This window comes from Thamnophis sirtalis, unplaced genomic scaffold (genome assembly GCF_051295495.1).
Source record: "Thamnophis sirtalis isolate CommonGarterSnake01/CBP01778 unplaced genomic scaffold, rThaSir2_p1.2 scaffold_7, whole genome shotgun sequence".
NCBI lineage: Eukaryota > Metazoa > Chordata > Lepidosauria > Squamata > Natricidae > Thamnophis > Thamnophis sirtalis.
Window position 1 is genome coordinate 92,361,910 of NW_028261387.1, and position 24,877 is coordinate 92,386,786.

The 24,877-nt window shown below is 48.8% G+C and overlaps 1 protein-coding gene across 1 annotated transcript; it reads left to right on the forward strand.

The window, feature by feature from the left end:
* Positions 1-16,304: 16,304 nt before the first annotated feature.
* LOC148044768 (transcription factor Sox-18A-like) lies at positions 16,305-24,667 on the forward strand. Its single transcript, XM_087720609.1, is given in 4 exon segments — positions 16,305-16,965; positions 23,151-23,513; positions 23,516-23,644; positions 23,647-24,667. Coding segments are annotated over 4 exon segments (1,383 nt in total). The 5' UTR covers positions 16,305-16,445; the 3' UTR covers positions 24,018-24,667.
* Positions 24,668-24,877: the final 210 nt, after the last annotated feature.

The following is a 24,877-nucleotide window of genomic DNA, read 5'->3' on the forward strand; positions in this document are numbered from 1 at the left end:
TTTGGGAGAGAATTTTTATAAGACGTTTTATAGATGGCATTTAGATCCTAAAAAACTGGCCTCTATGTATCCGAATTTACAACCTAAATGCTGGAGATGTGATTGTCTCGATGCCACATACTATCATATATGATGGACTTGTAAAAAGGTAAAAGCATTTTGGATAAAAAAATATGGTGGATTATGCAAGATGTTCTTAAAAAAAGAAAAAAAATGCAACCCCCACTTTTTTTTAATGGTGTGTGCATGCCAGTCCCAGAGGGGTTCCAGAGATGGGCTGTTTTTCGCAAAAACGGAGGCGTTTTTGCCTTCCTCCCAGCCTCCAGAAGCACTCTGCAGGCTTCAGCAGGGCTCGGGGAAAGGGAAAATGCCCCAGTTTTTGCGAAAAACGCCCCGTTTTCCTCCCATTTTTCGCAAAAACAGGTGGGCGTTTTTGCCTTCCCCAGCCCTGCAGAAGCCTGCAGAGTATTCCTGGGGGCCGGGGAGGTCAAAAACTTCTTTTCTTACTTGGTAGTTTTCAGACGCTCCCTTAGTTCTGCCAACTTTGAAAAGTCAAAACTTTTCACCCCCATTTGAAGGGTCATGTGACTCGTGTGGGCATGAGTGATGTCAAGTTGGCCATGCCCACTCAGTCACATCCCCCCTCCCCATCTAGCCACACCCACCGAACCAGTAGTAAAAAAAATTGAAACCCACCCCTGGAACCAGGTATGTCTAACGCAGTGGTGGGTTTCAAAATTTTGTAGAACCTCTTCTGTAGGTGTGGCCTGCTTTGTGGGAGTGGTTTGCTGGCCATGTGACTGGTGGGAGTGGCTTGCCAGCCATGTGACTGGGTGGGCATGGCCAAGTTGCAAAATGTGGTGAAACTCACTTAACAATGCTCTGGCTTAGCAATCAGAATGTTGGCTCAGGAACTCTGGCATTGAAGTGTGCAAGTCTTAAAGCTGTCAAGTTACAAGACCCTCGCACCCCTAAAACTTTAGAGAAAAAAATCCCAGGAGTGTTCAAACTTGACAGCTTTAAGACTTGTGGACTTCAACTCCCAGAATTCCTCCTCCAGTCACGTTGCTCAGGAACTCTGTCATTGAAGTGTGCAAGTCTTAAAGCTGTCAGGTTACAAGACCCTCGCACCCCTAACCCTTTAGAGAAAAAAAAACAGGGGTGTTCAAACTTGACAGCTTTAAGACTTGTGGACTTCAACTCCCAGAATCTTGATGATGTGCGGACGGGCGGGGAGGAGGGAGATGGAACCGGTTCTAAAAGGCACTGTAGATTTGTGGAACCTTTTCTATAGAAGAGCTTAGAACTGGCAGGAACCCACCCCTAGTCTAACGGCTAGCAGCCAATGGTGCAGTGGTGGGTTGCAGGAGGTACACCCCGGTACGAGCATACCAGAGCCTGCCTGGAGCACCAGGTACCATTCTGGTACAGTGCTCTGGAGGGCCCATCTGCCCACCTGAGCTCCTTACCTGTCCTTTAAGCATTTGGCACTTCCATGCACGCAGCATGGCGCGTACTGCACCAGTGTGACCCTCCGCTGAGCAGCTGGAGCATTGCAAAGGCTTGTGGAGGCGTCGCAGGCAGATATGATGCATGCGTGCACCGTGCGCGTCCATGTGGGTGATGCCGGGCCCGTTCCAACCGTACCAGTTGGAACGGGTTCCGGAACCCACCACTGCAATGGTGGGATCAGCCTGTTCGCTGAACTGCAGAAAAATTTAACTTCGGTTGAACCCATGCAAACCAGCTGAATCCCACCACTGGTGGTGATGCCTATTTTGAGCGACAGGGAGCCGCAGCAGGGATGAAAGAGCCACATGCGGCTCTAAGAGCTGCAGGTTGCTGGCTCCTGGTCTAGGCTATCAAAGAGAAGGATTAGGAGGGAGATGGTAACTGTCTTTCAGTGTTTGAGGAGCTGTCATAGAGAAGAGGGAGTTGATTTATTCTCCATAGCGCCTGACGACAGGTGGCAGCTCCTTAGAAGGAGACCTAACCAGGAACCCCCCCCCCAAATGTCCTGACAATGGGTTCCACCACAATACCGCGAAGCCCTTATCCACGCCGACATAAGCGTGAAGGGCTAATCCGCGCCGTTCGAAGCGCTAAGGAAAAACGCGACCCTACCGCGATGACATAATCGCGGAGGGCAAATCCGCGCCTTCCGAAGCACTCAGTACCCTAAACCTAACCCTAACCCTAACCCTAACCCTAACCCTAACCCTAACCCTAACCCTAAACCTAACCCTAAACCTAACCCTAAACCTAACCCTAAACCTAACCCTAAACCTAACCCTAAACCTAACCCTAAACCTAACCCTAAACCTAACCCTAAACCTAACCCTAAACCTAACCCTAAACCTAACCCTAAACCTAACCCTAACCCTAACCCTAACCCTAAACCTAACCCTAAACTAACCTTAAAGCAAACCCCTAAAGCAAACCCCTAAACCTAATCCTAACCCTTATCTTAATTTAAATCAGCTTTCTGCCGCGGCGCTGTTTTAAAGTGCCCTTCTGTTGCCGCGCTTTTGTCGCGGCGGTGATGACGCGCGGTGATGACGTCGCGGCTTTAGCGACACGATTTTATCACCGCTATTTTGACGAGCGTGGTTTTGTCATGCCACGCTGACAATGAGAACAAATAATGGATGCTCCATCACTGGCGGTTTTGACCACGATGGTATTAAGGTCTCTTTCTCTGCACAGGGGTTGGACTAGAAGACCTCCAAGGTCCCTTCCAGCTCTATGATTCTACTTTTCAGGCTGGGGGTGATGGTGGAGAAGGTTTCGACTGGGAAAAGAGAGTGGTGACTTTGTTTTTAGGTTAAATCTAGACTGGCATTCCCAAAATCAGTTCCAGACATAACATACACACACACATTCACTCGCACACACATCCACACACCCAAACCATAGCGTGCGTGCAATCTCCCACCAAGAGTTTGTTGCACAACCCAGTGCCCTGACTCCAGCCAAGGGAGAGCTTCAGATTTCAAACTTGGAGTGAAAGGGGGGGGGGTTGGATTGTTTGCAAACATCGAGGCTTTGAGAGGAATGCAGAGTTGGGGGCAGGGGAAGAGAAGAAGAGAAGGAGAAGGGAAGAGAAGAACAAAAGGAGAAGAGAAGGGAAGATAAGAAGAAGAGAAGTGAAGTGAACAGAAGGAGGAGGAGAGAAGAGAAGGGAAGAGAAGAGAAGAACAAAAGGAAAAGAGAAGGGAAGAGAAGAAAAAGAGAAGAGAAGTGAAGAGGAGGAGGAGGAGGAGGAGGAGAGAAGAGAAGGGAATAGAAGAACAGGAGAAGGGAAGAGACAAGAAGAACAAAAGGAGAAGAGAAGGGAAGAGAAAAGAAGAACAAAAGGAGAAGAGAAGGGAAGAGAAGAACAAAAGGAGAAGAGAAGGGAAGAGAAGAGAAGAACAAAAGGAGAAGAGAAAAGAAGAACAAAAGGAAAAGAGAAGGGAAGAGAAGAAAAAGAGAAGAAGAGAAGAGAAGGAGGAGGAGAGAAGAGAAGGGAATAGAAGAACAGGAGAAGGGAAGAGAAGAACAAGAGAAGAAGAGAAGTGAAGAGAAGGAGGAGGAGAGAAGAGAAGGGAATAGAAGAACAGGAGAAGGGAAGAGAAGAGAAGAACAAAAGGAGAAGAGAAGGGAAGAGAAGAACAAAAGGAGAAGAGAAGAACAAAAGGAGAAGGGAAGAGAAGAGAAGAACAAAAGGAGAAGAGAAGGGAAGAGAAGAACAAAAGGAGAAGAGAAGAATAAAAGGAGAAGAGAAGGGAAGAGGAGAAGGACAAGAGGAAAAGAGAAGGGAAGAAAAAGAGAAGAAGAGAAGTGGAGGAAGAGGAGGAGGAGAGAAGGGAATAGAAGAACAGGAGAAGGGAAGAGAAGAGAAGAACAAAAGGAGAAGAGAAGGGAAGAGAAGAACAGGAGAAGGGAAGGGAGGGGAACAGAAGAGGAGGGGAGGGGATTCACTTAACAACCATGTTATTAACTTGACAACTGCACTGATTCACTTAACAACTGTCACAAGAAAGGTCGTAAAATGGGAAGAAACTCGCTTAACAACTGTCCTGCTTAGCAATGGAAATTTTGTGCTCCATTGTGGTTGCAATTTGAGGACTACTTGTAGTATTATGCGTAGTCTGCTTTATTTCGAGGGCTCAGGGTGTTGTGAGAATTCAACATGTTTAGTTGGTATATAATTCAAAAGGCAAATGCAGGGCAGAGGGCAGAGGGCCTGGCCTTGAGGGACAGAATCACTACCAAGGCAATGGCAGAGAAGAGGATCTGAGCCCAGGCCAAGAATGGAACATTGGGAAAATAGCCTAGGCAGGCCCACTCCCTACTTCTCACAATTATCTATATCTATATCTATATCTATATCTATATCTATATCTATATCTATATCTATATCTATATCTATATCTATATCTATATCTATATCTATATCTATATCTATATCTATATCTATATCTATATCTATAATCTATATATCTATATCTATATCTATATCTATTTCTCTATCTCTATCTCTATCTCTATCTCTATCTCTATCTCTATCTCTATCTCTATCTCTATCTCTATCTCTATCTCTATCTCTATCTATCTATCTATCTATCTATCTATCTATCTATCTATCTATCTATCTATCTATCTATCTATCTATCTATCTATCCATCCATCCATCCATCCATCCATCCATCCATCTATCTATCCATCCATCTATCTATCTATCTATCTATATATTGGGGGGGGGGGCATGAATTCTGACTTGCAAGATTTTCACACTAAAACTTTACAAAAAAAAGTAGCACTGACCAATATGAGATTGTATTCCTGATCTTCTCAGTCCTGAGCAGTTACCCAGATAACTTTCATGCCTAAAGCAGGACTAGATCTCACTGTCTCCTAGTGATTGGCGCAAAGTCACCCAGCCGGCTTTCATGGCTAAAGTGGGACTAGAACTCACCGTCTCCTAGCGATTGGCCCACAGTCACCCAGCCGGCTTTCATGCTTAAGGCAGGATTAGAACTCACTGTCTCCTAGTGATTGGTGCAAAGTCACCAAGCCGGCTTTCATGCTTAAGGCAAGACTAGAACTCCTTGTTGCCTAGTAATTGGCCCAAAGTCACCCAGCTGGCTTTCATGCTTAAGGCAGGACTAGAACTCACTGTCTCCTAGTAATTGGCGCAAAGCCACGCAGCTGGCTTTCATGCCTAAGACAGGACTAGAACTCACAGTCCCCCACTTTCTAGTGCTTCCGACTTGGGGGCCCAACCAGGAATGGCAGATTGAAATCTTCCAATGCCACAAGTCCAGGAATGCCCACAACTAACCCGGCCGTAACATCAAACTGTGAATCGGATGAATTCACGGTGACCGTGGATTCAGTCAGAGAGAGGGTTGAAGTTGTTGTGTGAATGCAGCTGTGTCAGTGACTTCCCCATCCGATCCTACTGATTGGCTGGAGATCTGTAGTTGGGAATGGAGCAATAATGTGATTTCTTTGGGGTTGTGTGTGTGTGTGTGTGTATGTGTGTGTGTTTTGTCTTGGCTTCCTGGAATATGAATGTAGCTAAAGTTGGCTTATTCAATAAACCAGCATTAAAGGCAAAGGTTCCCCTCGCACCTATGTGCTAGTCGTTCACAACTCTAGGGGGCGTTGGTGCTCATCTCCGTTTCAAAGCCGAAGAGCCAGCGCTGTCCGAAGACGTCTTCGTGGTTATGTGGCCGGCATGACTCAATGCTGAAGGCGCACGGAATGCTGTTCCCTTCCCACCAAAGGTGGTTCCTATTTTTCTACTTGCATTTTTACGTGCTTTCGAACTGCTCGGTTGGCAGAAGCTGGGACAAGTAACAGGAGCTCACTCCGTTACGCGTTGCTAGGGATTCGAACTGCCGAACTGCCCACCTTTCTGATCGACGAGCTCAGCGTCTTAGCCCCTGAGCCACCGCGTCCCTAAAGCTAGCATTTTACTATGGCAACTTGTGCACCCGGCAGAGTCATTCCCAGGCGCCGCAGGAAAGGAACCTCACACGGATGAAGGCAGTTTAACGTCACTGCGGATTAAAAAATAAAATAAAGGCAGTCCACCTTGAGAACATTTGTAAGCCGGTTACCCAAATTAAGAAATAAAGGCAGCTGATTAATTGGCTGCATCTACATAAAGGCTCTGGTTAAGCTAAAGGAATTGTTCTGAAGGTTTTCTTTAAAAAGAACGACGTCTCCCTTTGTTTCGGGGGGAGCAAAATGAAAGCAACGTGAAAGAAACAGATGGGTTTGCCACTATTGTAGCATTGCCCGGTTGAGTAGTGGCCTCCCCTTTGATGCTTTGGCCAGGTTGGTAGCAGTCATCCCTGAACGCGTGACCCGACAACAGCGCGCTGACAAAACCGCGTCGATAAAACCACGATGTCGATAGCGCACCCACAAAGGCGCGCCGACAAAACACCACCGACAGAAGCGCCATTACGGTTAAGGTAAGGGTTAGGGTTAGGTTTAGGGCAGGGGTGGGTTTCTCGCCCCGTTCCAACCGGTTCCGTTGGAACGGGGCCGGCGGTGTCCTCATGCATGAGCGCAGCGCACGCATGTGTACTAGTGTCTGTGCGATGCTCCAGCTGCTCCTGGAGGATCGCGCAGGCACTGTATGCGTCCTGCGCATGCGTGGAAGCGCAGAACTAGTCAAAACTGGGTAAGGAACGCGGGCGGTTGGGCCCTTCGCCGTTCCTGGAAGTTACTTACTTCCGGGTTCGCCGACCAACCGGTTCGCGGGGACCGCCGCGAACCGGTTGAAACCCACCCCTGGTTTAGGGTTACATTTAGGGTTATATTTAGGGTTAGGCTAAGAGCGCGCCTCTGTCGGCGCGCTGTTGTCGGCACGCTTCTGTCCTCATTCTTCGGTGCGATTTCAAACTTGCGCTTCTGTCCCCGCGGTTTTGTTCGCGCGGTTTTGTCGAGCGCGCATTTGTCAGTGAACCCCGCTGAACGTATGGCACTGGGAGGGTTCTGACCGAGGCTTCCCAAGAGCATGACACAAACTCCTTGTCCCGACAAAAAACACTCCTTTTATTAATTGACTGTGAATTCTGCTCATTCACATCCAGCAACGTCTTTCAAGGGAGGATTTACGGTCACAGACCTTATATGGCTTGGAGAGCTGCCAGGCCGATATCCGCAAAACTTGGCAAGGAGTCTGGGAGAGTCACGAACCAATTAAGGGAACTAATTGTCTCCTGAAAACTCCACTTCCCTTTCGCTCCTCTTTTATTCCCTCTGGGAGGGGCCATTCACCGTCCACCTGTGGCCTTAATCCCAAGTCGATCCCTATTCTTTAGCTGTTCCCTTCACCTGGCAACTCTGCGCATGCGCACACTGGGAACAGGCTCCAGCTGTTCTTCTGCCTCACTGATGTCTGACTCTGAAGGCAGCTGATAACTGTCAGACAGCCCTGGCCCCATCTCTGCCTCCGACCCAGAGCCCTCATCAGAGCCTCCCCCAGACTCCAGGACTGGCCAAGGTTCCTCCCCAACCTCCTCACTGTCCGACTCTGCTGCCAGCTCCATTGGCCGCTGATGAGCCACAACAAGGAGACTTCAACCTACAGGTTGGGCCACAAGTCTGAAGCACTAGAAAGTGGGAGAGTGAGAGTTCTAGTGCATTGGCATGAAAACAGGCTGGGTGACTTTGGGCCAATCAGCAGGAAACGGTGAGTTCTAGTCCCACTATAAGCATAAAAGGCATTTTGGTGACCTTGGACCAATCACTAGGAGACTGGGAGTTCTAGTCCCATCTTAGGCATGCAAGCTGGCTGGGTGACTTTGGACCAATCACCAGGAAACTGTGAATTCTAGTCCCGCCTTAGGCACAAAAGGCACTGGGTGACTTTGGACCAATCACCAGGAGACTGTGAATTCTAGTTCCGCCTTAGGCATGAAAGGCACTGGGTGACTTTGGACCAATCACCAGGAGACTGTGAATTCTAGTCCCGCCTTAGGCACGAAAGGCACTGGGTGACTTTGGACCAATCACCAGGAGACTGTGAGTTCTAGTCCCGCCTTAGGCACGAAAGGCACTGGGTGACTTTGGACCAATCACCGGGAGACCGTGAGTTCTAGTCCCACCATAGGCATGAAAGCTGGCTGGGTGGTTTTGGGCCAATCCCTTTCTCTTTGTCCATCTCTTACAGGAGGAGAGTTGTCATTGTGGAGAAGGTGTGTTGGGTGGATTCCCCATTCTTATTTTTGAAAACAATAATAAAGGTGGGATACGAATAAATAAAATCCTGGTGCTGATACACAATGGAGGACACTGGTTGGGATCTGTTTTTTGTCTCCGGAGAGTAGTGACGTGATCTGGCTTGGAGGAATGTATTCTGTCTTTCTTTGTAATCGACAGATCCATTTATTTTTTAAAAAAAAATGTTTTTTAGAGCTTCCCACAATAGTTCCCCAACCACAGGCTGGAAGCCAGCTAGGAAGATCTCAAATGACAGGCTGCAACACATGTAGATACAGGTAGTCCTTGACTTAGAACCACAATAAACAGAGAGCAAATCCCACTCCCTTCTAACACTGATGGTGTCACCTAGTTGAGTTATGAAACGTCTGCAAGGAAACAACCAACCTCAGAGGGCACCAAGCCTCCTCCTCCTCCTCTTCTTCCTCCTCCTCCTCCTCTTCTTCCTCCTCCTCCTCCTCCTCTTCTTCCTCCTCCTCCCCCTCCTCTTCTTCTTCCTCCTCCTCCTCCTCTTCTTCTTCTTCCTCCTCCTCCTCCTCCTCTTCTTCCTCCTCCTCCCCCTCCTCTTCTCTTTCCTCCTCCTCTCCACAAACACCCCTCCTTTCTAGCATTGATGATGTTCCCTAGTTGGGTCATGAAACGTCTGCAAGAAAACCACCAAGCTCAGAGGGCACCAAGGACCCCATAGCTGTTCTCCTTCTCTTCTTTCTCCTCCTCCTCCTCTTCTTCCCCCTCCTCTTATCTCTCCTCCTCCTCCTCCTCTCCACAAACACCCCTCCCTTCTAGCACTGATGGTGTTACCTAGTTGGGTCATGAAACGTCTGCAAGAAAACCACCAAGCTCAGAGGGCACCAAGGACCCCATAGCTGTTCTCCTTCTCTTCTTTCTCCTCCTCCTCCTCTTCTTCCCCCTCCTCTTATCTCTCCTCCTCCTCCTCCTCTCCACAAACACCCCTCCCTTCTAGCATTGATGATGTTCCCTAGTTGGGTCATGAAACGTCTGCAAGAAAACCACCAAGCTCAGAGGGCACCAAGGACCCCATAGCTGTTCTCCTTCTCTTCTTTCTCCTCCTCCTCCTCTTCTTCCCCCTCCTCTTATCTCTCCTCCTCCTCCTCCTCTCCACAAACACCCCTCCCTTCTAGCACTGATGGTGTTACCTAGTTGGGTCATGAAACGTCTGCAAGAAAACCACCAAGCTCAGAGGGCACCAAGGACCCCATAGCTGTTCTCCTTCTCTTCTTTCTCCTCCTCCTCCTCTTCTTCCCCCTCCTCTTATCTCTCCTCCTCCTCCTCCTCTCCACAAACACCCCTCCTTTCTAGCATTGATGATGTTCCCTAGTTGGGTCATGAAACGTCTGCAAGAAAACCACCAAGCTCAGAGGGCACCAAGGACCCCATAGCTGTTCTCCTTCTCTTCTTTCTCCTCCTCCTCCTCTTCTTCCCCCTCCTCTTATCTCTCCTCCTCCTCCTCCTCTCCACAAACACCCCTCCTTTCTAGCTTTGATGATGTTCCCTAGTTGGGTCATGAAACGTCTGCAAGAAAACCACCAAGCTCAGAGGGCACCAAGGACCCCATAGCTGTTCTCCTTCTCTTCTTTCTCCTCCTCCTCCTCTTCTTCCCCCTCCTCTTATCTCTCCTCCTCCTCCTCCTCTCCACAAACACCCCTCCTTTCTAGCATTGATGATGTTCCCTAGTTGGGTCATGAAACGTCTGCAAGAAAACCACCAAGCTCAGAGGGCACCAAGGACCCCATAGCTGTTCTCCTTCTCTTCTTTCTCCTCCTCCTCCTCTTCTTCCCCCTCCTCTTATCTCTCCTTCTCCTCTCCACAAACACCCCTCCCTTCTAGCACTGATGATGTTACCTAGTTGGGTAATGAAACGTCTGCAAGAAAACCACCAAGCTCAGAGGGCACCAAGGTCTCCAAAGTCCCCTGTGATCGTACAACTAGTCCTTGACTTGTGACTCACAATTGAGCCCAAGATTCCTGTTCCTAAGCAAGACTGTTGTTAAGTGAATTTTGTCCCATTTCTTTCTTTTTTTCTTCCTTCCTTTCCTTTTTCTTCCTTTCCTTCCTTTTTCTTTCCTTTTTCTTCTTCCTTCCTTCTTTCCTTCCCTCCCACTGTCTCTTTCTCCTTTTTTCTTCCTTTCCTTTTTCTTTCTTTCCTTCTCCTTCCTTCCTTCCCTCCCTCCCATTCTTTCTTTCCCCTTTTCTTCCTTCCCTCCCTCCCTCCCTCCTGCTCTCTCTCTCTCTCTTTTCTTCTCTCCCTTTTCTTTCTTTCCCCCCCCTGTCTTTCTCCTGAAGCAGCCATTCATCCTTCGTTGGCAAGGCAAGGCATCCTCAACCTGAGGCCTTCTTCTTCCCCAGACTAATTGGGGTCTCATTTGTGAAAAGAAATTCAAACTCCTGGCACAGCAACCCCAGCCGGTTACATTCGTCCCCAAAGAACGCCAAAGTCCAACAGGTTTCAACGCTGGGAAAAGAGTTCGCATCCAAGAGACAATCCCAACCCTTTGACCCCCAGAGCAGCCCCCACGAGCCATGCGGCCCCCCACCCCTCCATGGCTCTGCCCAGCCTCCCAGCCCCATCTGACTCCAATTGCTGGCAAGTCCTTTGAACTGCGAAAGAATAGAAAGGAAGCGTCATTGTCGTCTCCACGAACCTCGGGGTGGCACCGGCAACGAGGATTGGATTTCTGCTTTCCAAATTTCAGGACGGTCCGCTTTGCTGCCAGGCAGCACAGGTATTGATTCCAGGATGTGCCACCACAACAACCCTGCACGGTAGGAAAGGCTGAGAGACGGCGCCTGGACCCAAATCACGAGAGGCTGTGTTCACAGACCCAATTCCTGCCTTGTACATTATCTGGGTTTCTGCCCCATTGTTCTGACCGAGGCTTCCCAAGAACATGAATCAAACCCTCAGCACCCTCCAGGCCTTCCGCAAAGCCCTTAAAACCTGGCTGTTCCGACAGGCCTGGGGCTAAAGAGCTGTTGCCCCCCTCCTCAAATGGTATGACTGTTGTGTGTTTTTAAATTATGTATTGTTATGTTTTGTCTTTTATTTTCTGTCTGTAACCCCCTTCCCTGATTTGAATTGTGAGCCGCCCTGAGTCCCCTTCGGGGGAAAAGGGCGGCATATAAATATAATCAAATCAAATCAAATCCGACAAAAACCCCTTTTATTCATTGACTCTGAGTTCTGCTCATTCGCATCCAGCAAAGTCTTTCAAAGGAGGATTTACAGTCACAGACCTTATCAGGCTTGGAGAGCTGCCAGGCAGATATCTGCAGAACTTGGCAAGGAATCTCAGAGAGTCACGAACCAATTAAGGGAACTGATTGTCTCCTGCAAACTCCACTCCCCTTTCGCTCCTCTTTTATTTCCTCTGGGAGGGGCCATTCACCGTCCACCTGTGGCCTTACTCCCAAGTCGATCCCTGTTCTTTAGCTGTTCCTTTCGTCTGGCAACTCTGCGCATGCGCACACTGGGAACAGGCTCCAGCTGTTCTTCTGCCTCACTGATGTCTGACTCCGAAGGCAGCTGTTGGACGATCCTGGCCCCCTCTCTGCCTCTGACACAGAGTCCTCATCAGAGCCTCCCCCAGACTCCAGGACTGGCCCATGTTCCTCCCCAACCTCCTCACTGTCCGACTCTGCTGCCAACTCCGCTGACCCCTGGCGGGCCACAACACCCATGCTAAGCCACCAGCCACCTAATCAAGGTTAACCCGAACCATGCCTTACTTGTGCCAACCCATTACAGATAATCCATGGCTTACAACCATTCATTGAGTGACTGTTGCAAGTTAAAACTACACTAAAACAGTCACGTGGCTATTTTTCACACTTACGACCGCTGAAGCGTCCCCCATGATCGCATTTGGCAACTGACTCACATTTATGACGGCTGCAGTGTCCCGGGGTCACGTGATCATCTTTTGCGACTTTCCGACGAGCGACGTTGACGGGGAAGCCAGATTCACTTAATGACCGTGCTTACTAACTTAATCACTGCCGCGATTCACCTAACAACTGTGGCAAGAAAGGTCACAAAATGGGGGCAAAGCTCATCTAACAACTGTCTCACTTAGCAACAGAAATTTGGGGCTCAATTGTGGTCCGAAGCCAAGGACTGCTTGTACGATTGTACAGGGGGCTTCGGAATCGTCGGTGCTCTATTTTCTTGCAGACGTTTCATTGCCCAATTAGGTAACATCATCAGTGTTAGAAGGGAGTAGTGTTTGCTTTCTGTTTACAGTTAGCCTTCGAGCTCCGGCCACAATTGAGGCCAAAAATTTATGTTGCTAAGTGAGATAGTTGTTAAATGAAACATTTTAAGTGAGTTTTGCTCCATTTCACGACTTTTCTTGCTGCCGTTGTTAAGTCAGTAACATGGTTGTTAAGTGATTCATGCTTCCCCACGGAGTTTGCTTGTACAGAAGGTTGTAAAAAATCGATCGCATGACCTCTGGAACAATGCGACCGTCATAAATATGAACCCGTTACCAATATCTGAATGTTGAACACGTGACCATGGAGATGCTGCAACAGTTGTGTAGGAAAAAAAATATGACTTTTTTTCTCAGTGATATTGTGACTTTGAATGGTCACTAAATGAACGGTTGTAAGTCGAGGACGCCCTGTGTATACAGCAGCTTGTCCTGCCCGTTTTGATGAGGGGGTGGCTTTCTATTTGATTAGACTGAAGTTGACTGCTTGTTTGTCTGGGGTTAATCCCTGCTTCTCTCGTATTGATTCATCTGGAGGAAGTGTTGGGGATCACAAGTCAAACAAGACCGCCTCATACACAGTTTAGGGCAGGGGGTCAGCATCCTTAAACACTCAAAGAGCCACAAAGGTCCTAACTAGAAGCCCCCCTTTCAATTTTGGAGCCAACAGGAAGTCCTGTTCCCCACCATTGAGTTTCCTCCTAGCATGGCATCCTTTCTCCTCTACCCGTCCTAACTGAAAGCCCTACCAATTGTGGAGCCAATCAGAAGTCCTGTTCCCTCACCATAGAGTCTCCTCCTAGCGCAGCGTCCTTTTTCCTCTACCTGTCCTAACCAAAAGCCCTATCAATTGTGGAGCCGATCAGAAGTCCGGTTCCCCCACCATAGAGTTTCCTCCTAGCACGGCGCCCTTTCTCCTCTACCTGTCCTAACTGAAAGCCCTATCAATTGTGGAGCCGATCAGAAGTCCGGTTCCCCCACCATAGAGTTTCCTCCTAGCAGGGCACCCTTTCTCCTCTACCTGTCCTAACTGAAAGCCCTATCAATTGTGGAGCCGATCAGAAGTCCGTTTCCCCCACCATAGAGTTTCCTCCTAGCACGGCACCCTTTCTCCTCTACCTGTCCTAACCGAAAGCCCTATCAATTGTGGAGCCGATCAGAAGTACTGTTCCCCCACCATAGAGTTTCCTCCTAGCATGGCGCCCTTTCTCTTCTACCTGTCGTAACTGAAAGCCCTATCAATTGTGGAGCCGATCAGAAGTCCGGTTCCCCCACCATAGAGTTTCCTCCTAGCATGGCGCCCTTTCTCCTCTACCCATCCTAACTGAAAGCCCTATCAATTGTGGAGCCGACCGACGTCAGGCAGCAGAGGGATGAAAGAGCCACATGCGGCTCCGGAGCCACAGATTGCTAACCCCTGGTTTAGAGACTGACTGGCTGACAAGTAGATCAGTCAAGGACTACCTCAGTTCTCCCATCAGTCACAACGCGACACCTATTCAGAACAGAAGGGAGGGAGGGAGAAAAGAAAGGGAAAATAAGGTGGTGTTACAACAGGAGGAAGGGATTGGTAAATAAAGCAACCCAAAAATGTATATTATAACCTATTAAATGACATAACAAATGTATCAGAATGATAAATGTAAAGAAGAATCACAATTATCTGAATGTATGCTTAAAATGGTATGTGAGAGAATGAAAAATAAAAATTTTGGAAGATGAAGAACAGAATAGAACAACAGAGTTGGAAGGGACCTTGGAGGTCTTCTAGTCCAACCCCTTGCTCAAGCAGGAGACCATTTCAGACAAACGGGGGTCCAATCTTTTCTTAAGAACCTCCTGTCCCCCAACCTAGAGGAAATGTTGAATCTCCAGGACTAAGAGCCCTCAGAGGGAATCTCTGCAGCCCTCTTTGGCAGACACCCAAAATCCGTGATCATCGCAATCTTGTGGCCATCAACTCCCCCCCCCCCAGTTTACCACCCACGAAATCCTCCACAGGAGAAACATTTTTCTTTCAAACCCTCCCCCAATGTGCAAACTGGGACCCACCCTCCTCTCCCTCTGCTGGTTTCCCTCCTTTTCTTTTCTCTTTTTCTTCCTTCTTTCTCCCTGAGGGGCTTCGAATCCAAACCCCATGCGCAGCGCAAACTTCCCACTGTCAGAAAAAGCCTTCCCAGTGTTGCCACTGCAAGGCAACCTCTGAACAAGGTTTTGGTCTTCGTTTCTTTAGGTTTTGAAAGAAGAAAGCGGAGCAGCTGCCAGGAAAGGGATATCAAAACTTGCTAAAAGAAATGTTGTCAGGGGGGAAGGGAAAAGAAGAAAGAAAGAGGAAGGAAGAAATGAAGGAAGGAAGGAAGGAGATTTGGATGGATGGCTAGATGGATGAGGGAGGGAGGGAGGGGAAAAGAGAGGGAGAAAGAAAAGGAAAAGGAAAGAGAGAAAGGAAGGAAAAAGAAAGAAAGCTGATTTTGATGCGGAAAGAAGCAAGCAAAAAATGAAGGAAGGAAAGTGGAGAAGGTAAGGAGGAAGCACAGAAATGGGAAGGAGGAAGGAAGGAAAGAAAGAGAGAAAGAAAGAGGGAAAGAGGGAAAGAAAGAAGGAAAGAAAGCTGATTTCACTGTGGAAAGAAGCAAGCAAAAAAAGGAAGGAAGGAAGGAAGGAAGGAAAGAGTGGAGATGGTAAGGAGGAAGCAAGGCAATGGGAAGGAGGAAGAAGGAAGGAAAGAGAAAGAAAGAGGGAAAGAAAGAAAGAAAGCTGATTTTGCTGTGGAAAGAAGCAAGCAAAAAAGGAAGGAAGGAAAGAGTGGAGATGGTAAGGAGGAAGCCAGGCAATGGGAAGGAGGAAGAAGGAAGGAAGGAGAAAGAAAGAGGGAAAGAAAGAAAGAAAGAAAGAAATTTGATTTTGCTGTGGAAAGAAGCAAGCAAAAAAAGGAAGGAAGGAAAGAGTGGAGACGGTAAGGAGGAAGCAAGGCAATGGGAAGGAGGAAGAAGGAAGGAAGGAAGGAAGGAAGGAAGGAAGGAAGGAAGGAAGGAAGGAAGGAAGGAAGGAGAAAGAAGAAAGAAAGAAAGAAAGAAAGAAAGATGATTTTGCTGTAGCAAGAAGCAAGCAAAAAAGGAAGGAAGGAAAGAGAGAAGGTAAATAGGAAGAAAGGAAATGGGAAGGAGGAAGGAAGGAGAAAGAAAGAGAGAGAATGAATGAAAGGACGAAAGAAAAGAAAGAAAGGCTAATTTTGATATGGAAGGAAGGAAACAAAAAAGGAAGGAAAGAGGAGAAGGTAGGAAGAAAGGAAGGAAGGAAGGAAGGTTTCCCCCCCTCCCCGGCGCTCTTCAAAGCGAGCCCCCACCACCCAAGCAGCTGTTCCGCGATCGCGTCCAGCCGACCTCAGAGGCTGCTCTCCCCCATCCACCTTCGCCCCCGCCCCTCCCTCCCTCTCGCGCTCGTTCCAAGCGGATTTGAGCCGCTTCTGCCGCCGCTACAGCAGCCAACGAAGCGTGGGGGGGGGGGAGGGCGAGAGGGGGGGTCGAGGAAGAGAGGGCCGTTTCCCACCCGCCCCGCCCATTTCCTTGGAAAAACCCCAAAGGAAACGGAGCCCGAGCGCTGGCTTCGCTTTTCCAAAGCCCGGACACCCCCCCTCCCCTCCCTCCCTCCCCCCTGTTCTGCGCCCCCCCTCCCGCCCCGTTTCTCCTCCCCTCCCGCCCCCTCCCACCGCCCGAAGCCTTTATAATGTGGCCCCTCGACGGGCAGCATCCTTCCAGCCCGCTGGTCCTCCCTTCGGCCGGAGGACAAGAGCCGCCTCTCGCCAGCCCAGAGAACGAAGGGACCGCGCCCACCGACCGCCTCAACGCGCCCTCCGCCCTCGCCTCTCGCTCGCTCTCTCTCTCCGGGGCCGTCCCGTCCGTTGAGGCTTCTCCGCTTGGCCGTCCGTCGCCCCGCCGCTCCCGTCTCCCGCTCGAGGCCCGATCCCCAGAGCTCCGTCCAGCTGGAATGAATAGACCTGAGCCCCCTTTCTGTGCAGAGAAGATTCCCCCAGCCCGAGGCGACTTTTCATGGGGAGCCGTCGCGGCTGCAGCAGCCGCCGCCCCGCCGCCCGCAGCCGCCGCCCCCGCCGCGCCTGATCCGGGGCTCGCTTACCCGCCGCCGCCCCCGCGCCGCAGCCGCTCTCCCAGCCCCGAACCCGGCTTCGGATTCTGCCCCGGCGCCGCAGCGGCGGCGGCGGCTGCTGCTCAGCCCGGAGGCGGCCTCTTGGGTGCCTCGTCCTCGGCGGCGCCCAGCCCCGCGCCCAGCCCCGACGCCGCGGCGCTAGCAGCCTCCGCCGGCTATGGCTACGGCAGCGTCCCGGGCAAGAGCGGTAGCGGCAACAGCGGCGGCGGCGGAGGAGGCAACGGCGAGGATTCGCGCATCCGCCGCCCGATGAACGCCTTCATGGTGTGGGCCAAGGACGAGAGGAAGCGGCTGGCCCAGCAGAACCCGGACCTGCACAACGCCGTCCTCAGCAAGATGCTCGGTAAGGGAGGGCGGAGGGGTCCCTCTCCCACTGCGCGGCCCCCACGCCCACCCGTGACACACGGACACGCTCGCTCTCACGCGGAGGTCCTCTCCCCGCTGGCCCCTGGGCACGCGCGCCTTGAGACACCCACGCACCCACCCACGCGCACAGACCCGATCTCCCCACGCCTCCCCCCGTGAGACACAAACACGCAGCCACGCACTCGCAGGACGGCGTCGGGGGTCCTCATCCCACTCCCCGCTTCTTACACACAGACCGCACTCCCCACTCTTCTCCCCCCCCCGTGACACACACACACACACACACACACACACACACACACAGAGGTCCGGCTCCCACTCCCCCCCACAAACAAACACTTAAGTCGGGGGTCCTCATCCCACTCCCCGCTTCTTACACACAGACTGCACTCCCCACTCTTCCCACCCCCTGTGACACACACACACACACACACACACACACACACACACAGAGAGAGGCCGACTCCCCACTGCCCCCCACAAACAAACACTTAAGTCGGGGTCCTCATCCCACTCCCGCTTCCTTACACACAGACCACACTCCCCACTCTTCCCACCCCCTGTGATACACACACACACACACACACACACACACACAGAGGCCCGACTCCCCACTCCTCCCCACAAACAAACACTTGGGTCGGGAGTCCTCATCCCACTCCCCGCTTCTTACACACATACACACACACCGGACTCCCCACTCCTCCCCCTCGTGATACATACACACACACACAGAGACTGGACTCCCCACTCCCCCACCCCGCCCCTCCGTGACACACAAAAACAGCCACACACTCGCGGGACGGCACTCCCCGCTTGTTAAACACACAAGCACTCACGCGCGGAGCACTCGCGGGCGGGCGTCGGGGTTCCTCTTCCCACTCTCCGCTTGTTACACCAGGCACACACACCAAGACGCCCACGCACACGGAGACCAGACTTCCCAGCCCTCCCGCGACATACAAACACTCACGGGACGGCGTCGGGGGTCTTCTTGCAGCTGCCCTCTTCGCGCACACGCATTCACGCACACGCACAGACCAGCCTTCTCACACACACCTCTCCCCGTGATACACAAACACGCAGGCACACAGCCACGGGACGACATCACAGGGGGGGGTCTTCCCGCTGTCCTCTTGGGGCACACGCATTGATACACACCCAGGCACCACAGGTACGCATACACACACACACACACACATACACACACACAAAGGACTCCCTACTCCCCCCCCCCTCGTTGACATACAAAGACACATGCAGGACAGCATAGGGACTCTTCTTCCCACTGTCCTCTTCTCTCTCTCTCTCTCTCTCTTCTCTCTCTCTCTCTCTCTCTCTCTCTCTCTCCTCTCTCTCTCTCTCTCACACACACACACACACACACACACACACACAAGAGAGAGAGAGAGAGAGAGATACTAGATACAGAGAGAGATGGGGCTCTCTTTGGGAGGGGGGAATCTTAGTCCAAAATGAGAAGAAAGGATGGGGGGGGGCTTATACCTTGGGGGGTTCTGGGAATTGAAGTCCGCAAGTCTTAAAAGTTGCCAAGCTCCAGAAACATTGCCAAAAGGAGACCATTGGTATGATTTCCCCCACTTTTGTGTGTGTTCGTAGGAGCACAGAATTGAAAAGCTGGAAAGAACCCCCCCCCCAGGGTCATCTAGACTAACCCTCTGCCACTTAGGGCTAACCCAGCATTTCTGATTGACAGAGGAATTTTATCTGGGTTCTGCTCCAGGATGCGAGCAAGATCAGATCTGGGTGTACGTGGATCCCAATCACATCCCAGCGTTTTATCTTAATTATTCTGAGCTCAACCTACTTAAGGAACATTTTGCATCCTTATAATAATTTAGGGAATCAATTGAGACAGGACAGAAGAGCTTTTTAAACCTCTGAGATCTATTTTAATTGAAATTCCAAAATCCATTGGATGTTTTTTAAAAAATAAACTTAACTTTGCATTATTTGGGGGTGATTAGAGTTAGTTCCGAACCTTCTATCTAAGACGCCATGAACCAGCACATCTGGAAACAACTGCCAAAAATATTTGATGCTTAATAAAGTCGCAAATAATTAGGATTCAAGTACCAGTAAAGGAGAATATTTGTCGCTCAGGTTTGAAACGAGAGGTCCTTTGAGGCTTCGATTTCTTGCAGACGTTTCATTACCCAACTAGGTAACATCATCAGAACTCAAACATTTGTGTTTCGAGGGAAAACGGCTTTTATGGAAGCTTTGCTTTGGTGATGGTTGGACCTACGCTCTGTGTTCACACAGCATATGGGATCATAAACAGGGGGGCATATTTCATCTAACATGCTAAGCCACAGCAGAAAATACGTGGTGAGGTTAAGTCTAATCAAGCTTCGTATGTTGCAGTAATTAGAGCAAAAATGGTATTTAGCTGGCCAGGTTAAGCATACTGTGAGTTAAAACAGTAATGAATTATATATTGATTGAGGCTATTTATATATAGTCTTAATAATTTTACAATTTTTTTTACAAAAAACCACCTTACTCGGAACAGCTTATATCCTCCGATGTTACCTTAACAGTTCCTAGGTCCTTGGTTAGGACTCGAGCTGTTGAGCTACCAACCAGCCCCAAAGGCTGTGAATCTCACCAAAGATTAACCAATAATAACCAACAACCAATAACCAATAATAACAACAACAACCTGTATCAACCATTAGAACCATAATATTAATAGTATTTGTAATGCATTTTTGAATGTTCATTTGACTTGAGTTTCATGTTTAATGAATAAATTATGTAATAGTAATATAAAAGAGTGATTACCCATTGTCATCGGGGCACTTGGCACCATGTCCAAGAGTTTTATAAGATACACCAACAAATTGCAGCTTCCTGCAATAACACCAGCGAACTGCAAAAAACTGCGCTACTTGGAACATCGTATATTTTAAGAAGTTACTTCTTAAAGTACCTAGGATGATATCTAGGATGCTGGTACTTTATTAATGAATAAAGTATATAATAATAATATCTTCCTTCTTCTCCTCTCTTTCATTCATTAAACATGAAACTCAAGTCAACTGAGCATTTAAAAATGTATCACAAATATTGACTGGCGCTGATGGTTGATACAGGTTGCTGCCAAGTTGTTGTTGTTGTTGTTGTTGTTGTTGTTATTATTATTATTTTAATATCTTCAAACAAAACATCTACCTGTCCTTGGGAAGGACTCGATTGGAGGGCAAAAAGGCCAAATCCAGTCTCAACATCCAGTTGACTGAGCGATAAATTATTAAATGTTGATATCAACAATCCTATTATTTATCTATTTTATGTGCCCCATTCTGGATTTGGGTATCGTTTCTCCCAGTCTTAAACAACTGGACTATATTTGCACTTTCAAACAAAAATAGAGAGAATTTTTCTTCCTGATTTCTCCCAATCTTAAACAAATGGACTGTTATTTGCACTTTCAAACAAAAATAGAGAGTTCAGAGCCAAGGTGGCGCAGTGGTTAAATGCAGCACTGCAGGCTACTGCTAGATCAGCAGGTCAGCGGTTCAAATCTCACTGGCTCAGGGTTGACTCAGCCTTCCATCCTTCCGAGGTGGGTAAAATGAGGACCCAGATTGTTGGGGGCAATATGCTAACTCTCTGTAAACCGCTTAGAGAGGCCTGAAAGGCCTATGAAGCGGTATATAAGTCTACTGCTATTGCTATATATATTTTTTTTTCTTCCTGCCCTAGAAAATGACTTTTTCAAAGAAAAAAGGATCGAGATAGATGGATGGATGGATAGATAGATAGATCTATTATTCTTTTCCTGCTCTTAAGGTGCCATTTGAGACTGCAGGACATCATACAAAGATTACCAAAATGATTAATAGCTATTGATAGCTGGATCTTCCTGGGTTTTACTTCTTCCAGGTTGCGGGCTGTTAACTATCTTGTGGCCCATGAGTTTCACAGTTTAATATCTCAGTGTGCAGCAAAATCTCCCACGATTCAGTGTTCTTGGACAATCCGGACTGCACATATTCTCCGTTCCCCATGCTATAAATAATTTATCACATGTTTTAATCCCTTTTCTTCACACTCTCTTTTTATGGAACCGATTGTGGAAAAGCTCCATTCCTCAACCGGCTCTTCACTGTATCCACTTTAGACAACATGATTTGGCTCTCGCTATTTAAGCAAGACAATATGGAAAATGAATTTAAGAGCTTCTTTTTTTAAAAAAAGAAAAGAAAAGAAATATTTTTACGCTCCAGTGTTTATTGTCTCCGAGCCATTTCTTGTTCTTTAGATGCTTGAAGGGATTGTAGTGAAATTAACTCGCTGTAGAGTATCTTTATTCTCTCCCCCCCCCCCACTCTCTCTCTAAAGTGGAACTTGGCTCCCTTATAGGGTTTGAAAAATGTCCAAATTGCCGTCTCGCAGTTTCTGGAAAATGTTCCCTAAACAACGCGCCCTTTGATGTAGTGAGTCACAATTTGGAAGTGGCGCACCTTTAAAACAACCAGTTGCCCGTTCCAGAATCCGCTAACCCCTCTCTGACTGTGACTTCACAAGTTACGGTTGTGTGAAACAAGCGTACAATTTTTTTGAGTGCAACGTTTGGGTGATGGAATAAGGACACTGTGTTTTTTTTAAAATTTGATTTAATTTCCCCCAGTCTTTATTATTTTTTACAAATAACTCAAGACGGCAGGCATACCCGGCACATAACTTCCTCCACCTATTTTCCCCACCAAAACAACCTTTGAGAAGGATTAGGCTGAGAAAGAATGACTAGCCCAAAGCCATCTAGCTGGCATTCTTGCCTAAGGCAAGAACTAGAACTCACTGTCTCCTGGCAATTGGCCCAAAGTCGCTCAACTGCCTTGCATGCATAAGGTGGGACTAGAAACTCACACTCTCCTGGTGATAAGACCAAAGTCATCCAGTTTTCGTGTCTAAGACAGAACTAGAACTCACTGTCCCCTGGCAGTTGGCCCAAAGTCACCCATCTGGCTTGCATGCATAAGATGGGACTAGAATTCACGCTCTCCTGGTGATAGGCCCAAAGTCATCCAGACAGCTTTCATGCCTAAGGCGAGGCTAAAACTCACTGTTGCCTTTTTTTCTCGCCTGGTGCCTTAACCACTAAACTAAACTGCCTCTTTTTGTGCACGCTTGTGGATATCTCCACACTTAAATTCAAGATGCAGCAGGTGTTCTTAGGAATTGTGTGCACATCTCAAATTATTATTGTACCTTAAAGACAGAGAGAGAGAGAGGGAGGGAGAGGGAGATAGATAGATAGATAGATAGATAGATAGATAGATAGATAGATAGATATAGATAGATAGATAGATAGATAGATAGATAGATTTAGTTGGAGATGCTCAGCGATCACAATTAACTCCATGCATCTAAATTAGAACCGGATTGCTCTCTTTTAAAGGATTGGTAGGATCCTAAGCTTATTAGTTGCTGAGATACTCCCAAAATTATCATTCTGGTATCACAGATAGTCCTCCACATACGGACCACAATTTGAACCCCAAAATGCTGTGGCTAAGCGAAACATTTGTTAAATTAGTTTTCCCCATTTTACAACCTTACCCTAATTGTTAAGTGAATCACGGCTGTTGTTAAGTTGCTAAGTGAACCTGGCTTCCCTGATGGGCAAAGTTGCTTTGGAGAAGGTCGCAACAGCTGACTTGTATTTATGACTGCAACCGTCATAAATACAAGTCAGTTGCCAAGCGTCCGGATTTTTTGAGGAAATTTCTGAGGAAATTTTTGAGGAAAATTTCTGAGGAAATTTTTGAGGAAAATTTCTGAGGAAATTTTTGAGGAAAAATTTCTGAGGAAAATTTTGAGGAAAATTTCTGAGGTAATTTCTGAGGAAAATTTCTGAGGTAATTTCTGAGGAAATCTCAGGAAATTTCTCCTTATTTCTAGGTTGGATCTTTCTTTGATTAGTTTCCATCCATGGTTTCTTGTCCTGCCTTCTTCTGGTTGGAGAATAGCTTGATTCCCTCTTCCGTGTGGTAGCCTCTGAGATATTGGAACACTGCTATCATGTCACCCCTAATCCTTCTTTTCATTAAACAAGACCTCCCCAGTTCCTGCAACCGTTCGTCAGATGTTTTTTATCATGTCCTCTCTTTTTCTCTTTCGGACCCCCAGGCCAGGCGTGGAAAGCCCTGAGCACCACTGACAAGCGCCCCTTCGTGGAGGAGGCTGAGATGCTGAGGATCCAGCATTTGCAGGACCACCCCAACTACAAGTACCGTCCCCGCCGGAAGAAGCAGGCCAAGAAAATCAAGAGGATGGAACCAAGTATCCTTCTCCACAACCTGCCCCAGCCCTGCGGCGAGAATTTTGCCATGGGCCACCGCAGCAGTGCCGGAGGCGGCGGCCTCGGCCACTCCCAGCCTCCGCCACTGAACCACTTCCGAGAACTGCGCTCGATGGGGTCAGAGATGGAGAACTACGGCCTGCCAACCCCGGAGATGTCCCCTCTGGATGTCCTTGAACAAGCAGAGCCGGCCTTTTTCCGCCGCACATGCAGGACGACTGCAACGTGATGTCCTTTCGGGGGTACCATCACCCTCCTCCTCCACCGCCGATGGAGTTTTCCCCGGAAAAAAACCTGGGGAGGAACATGGTCATGGGGTACCCCCCAACCCTCCCTCCCACCTGGCCGAAGCCATGAGGACTCCCCACCCGCCTGGGATGTACTACAACCAGATCTGTGCTGCGGGAGCTGCCAACGGGCTGTCAGCCCACCTGGGCCAGCTCTCCCCTCCGCCCGAATCGCACCAGCTGGATGGCGTGGAGCACTTGAACCCGAATGAGCTGTGGACAGAAGTGGACCGCAACGAGTTTGACCAGTATTTGAATATGAGCAGGACTCGTCCGGATCCTTCCGGCTTCGCCTACCATGTTTCTATGTCCAAAGTGACTCCCCGGAGCTGTGAGGACAACAGCCTCATCTCAGCCTTGTCCGATGCGAGCAGCGCTGTTTATTACAGCGCCTGTATCACTGGGTAAACGTTGAATTGAGGGAGAGGTTTGGGGCAGCCCCACAAGCCGGGAGGGAACCATCGTCCCCTCTTCTCAAGTTTGCTGGGAAATTTGAGTGGAGAGACGTACTCCATACGATCCCCCCGTTGGGTTTCCCGGGACTCCTTGGGGAGAGCTAGGACAGTGAACCCAGTATGAATTGGAGAGGAGATTGGGACTCAGGCGTATAATTAATCCTCGAGTTACAACCACTCATTTGGCAACCATTCCAATGACACTGAAAACAAGTGACTAGTCCTCGCACTTATGACCGCTGCAGCATCCCCACCCTCATCTAATCCCTTGGCATGTATTTACGATGGTTGCAGGGTTTGGGGAATCACCTGATCGCTTTTTGCAACCTTTCCCGCCGGAATCTGACAACAAAGGGGAAGTTGGATTTGTTTAACGGCCATCTGATTCACTTAATAGCTGCAGTGATTCACAACTGCCGGGGCAAAAAACAAAAGAGGCCGTAAATCGGGCATGGCTCACTTAACCCCTGCCTTGTTTAGCGGTGGAAATCTTGCCCTCCCTTGTTGTTGTAAATCGAGGATTATCTGCGCCCGTAGGAAGTGGTTAGATCAAAAGCAGCCCCTGGAGATGCTAATGCTTTGCTCCAAAGAGGAAGAGGAGGTGAATTTGCTTGGGTTGTGAACCTTTGAGCTGAGGAGTTCAACTGGCTGTGGAGTAGCTGAGGAGTAAAGTTCCTTACAAGCAGTTCGGGACAAATTTTGTACCGAAAATATCTCACGGTTTTGGAAAAGCTGGAGCTCAACTCAAGATGCGGAAGGGCCTTCTCACACATTACAAACTTTTATATACCCGACCTTCCCATAATAATTGAC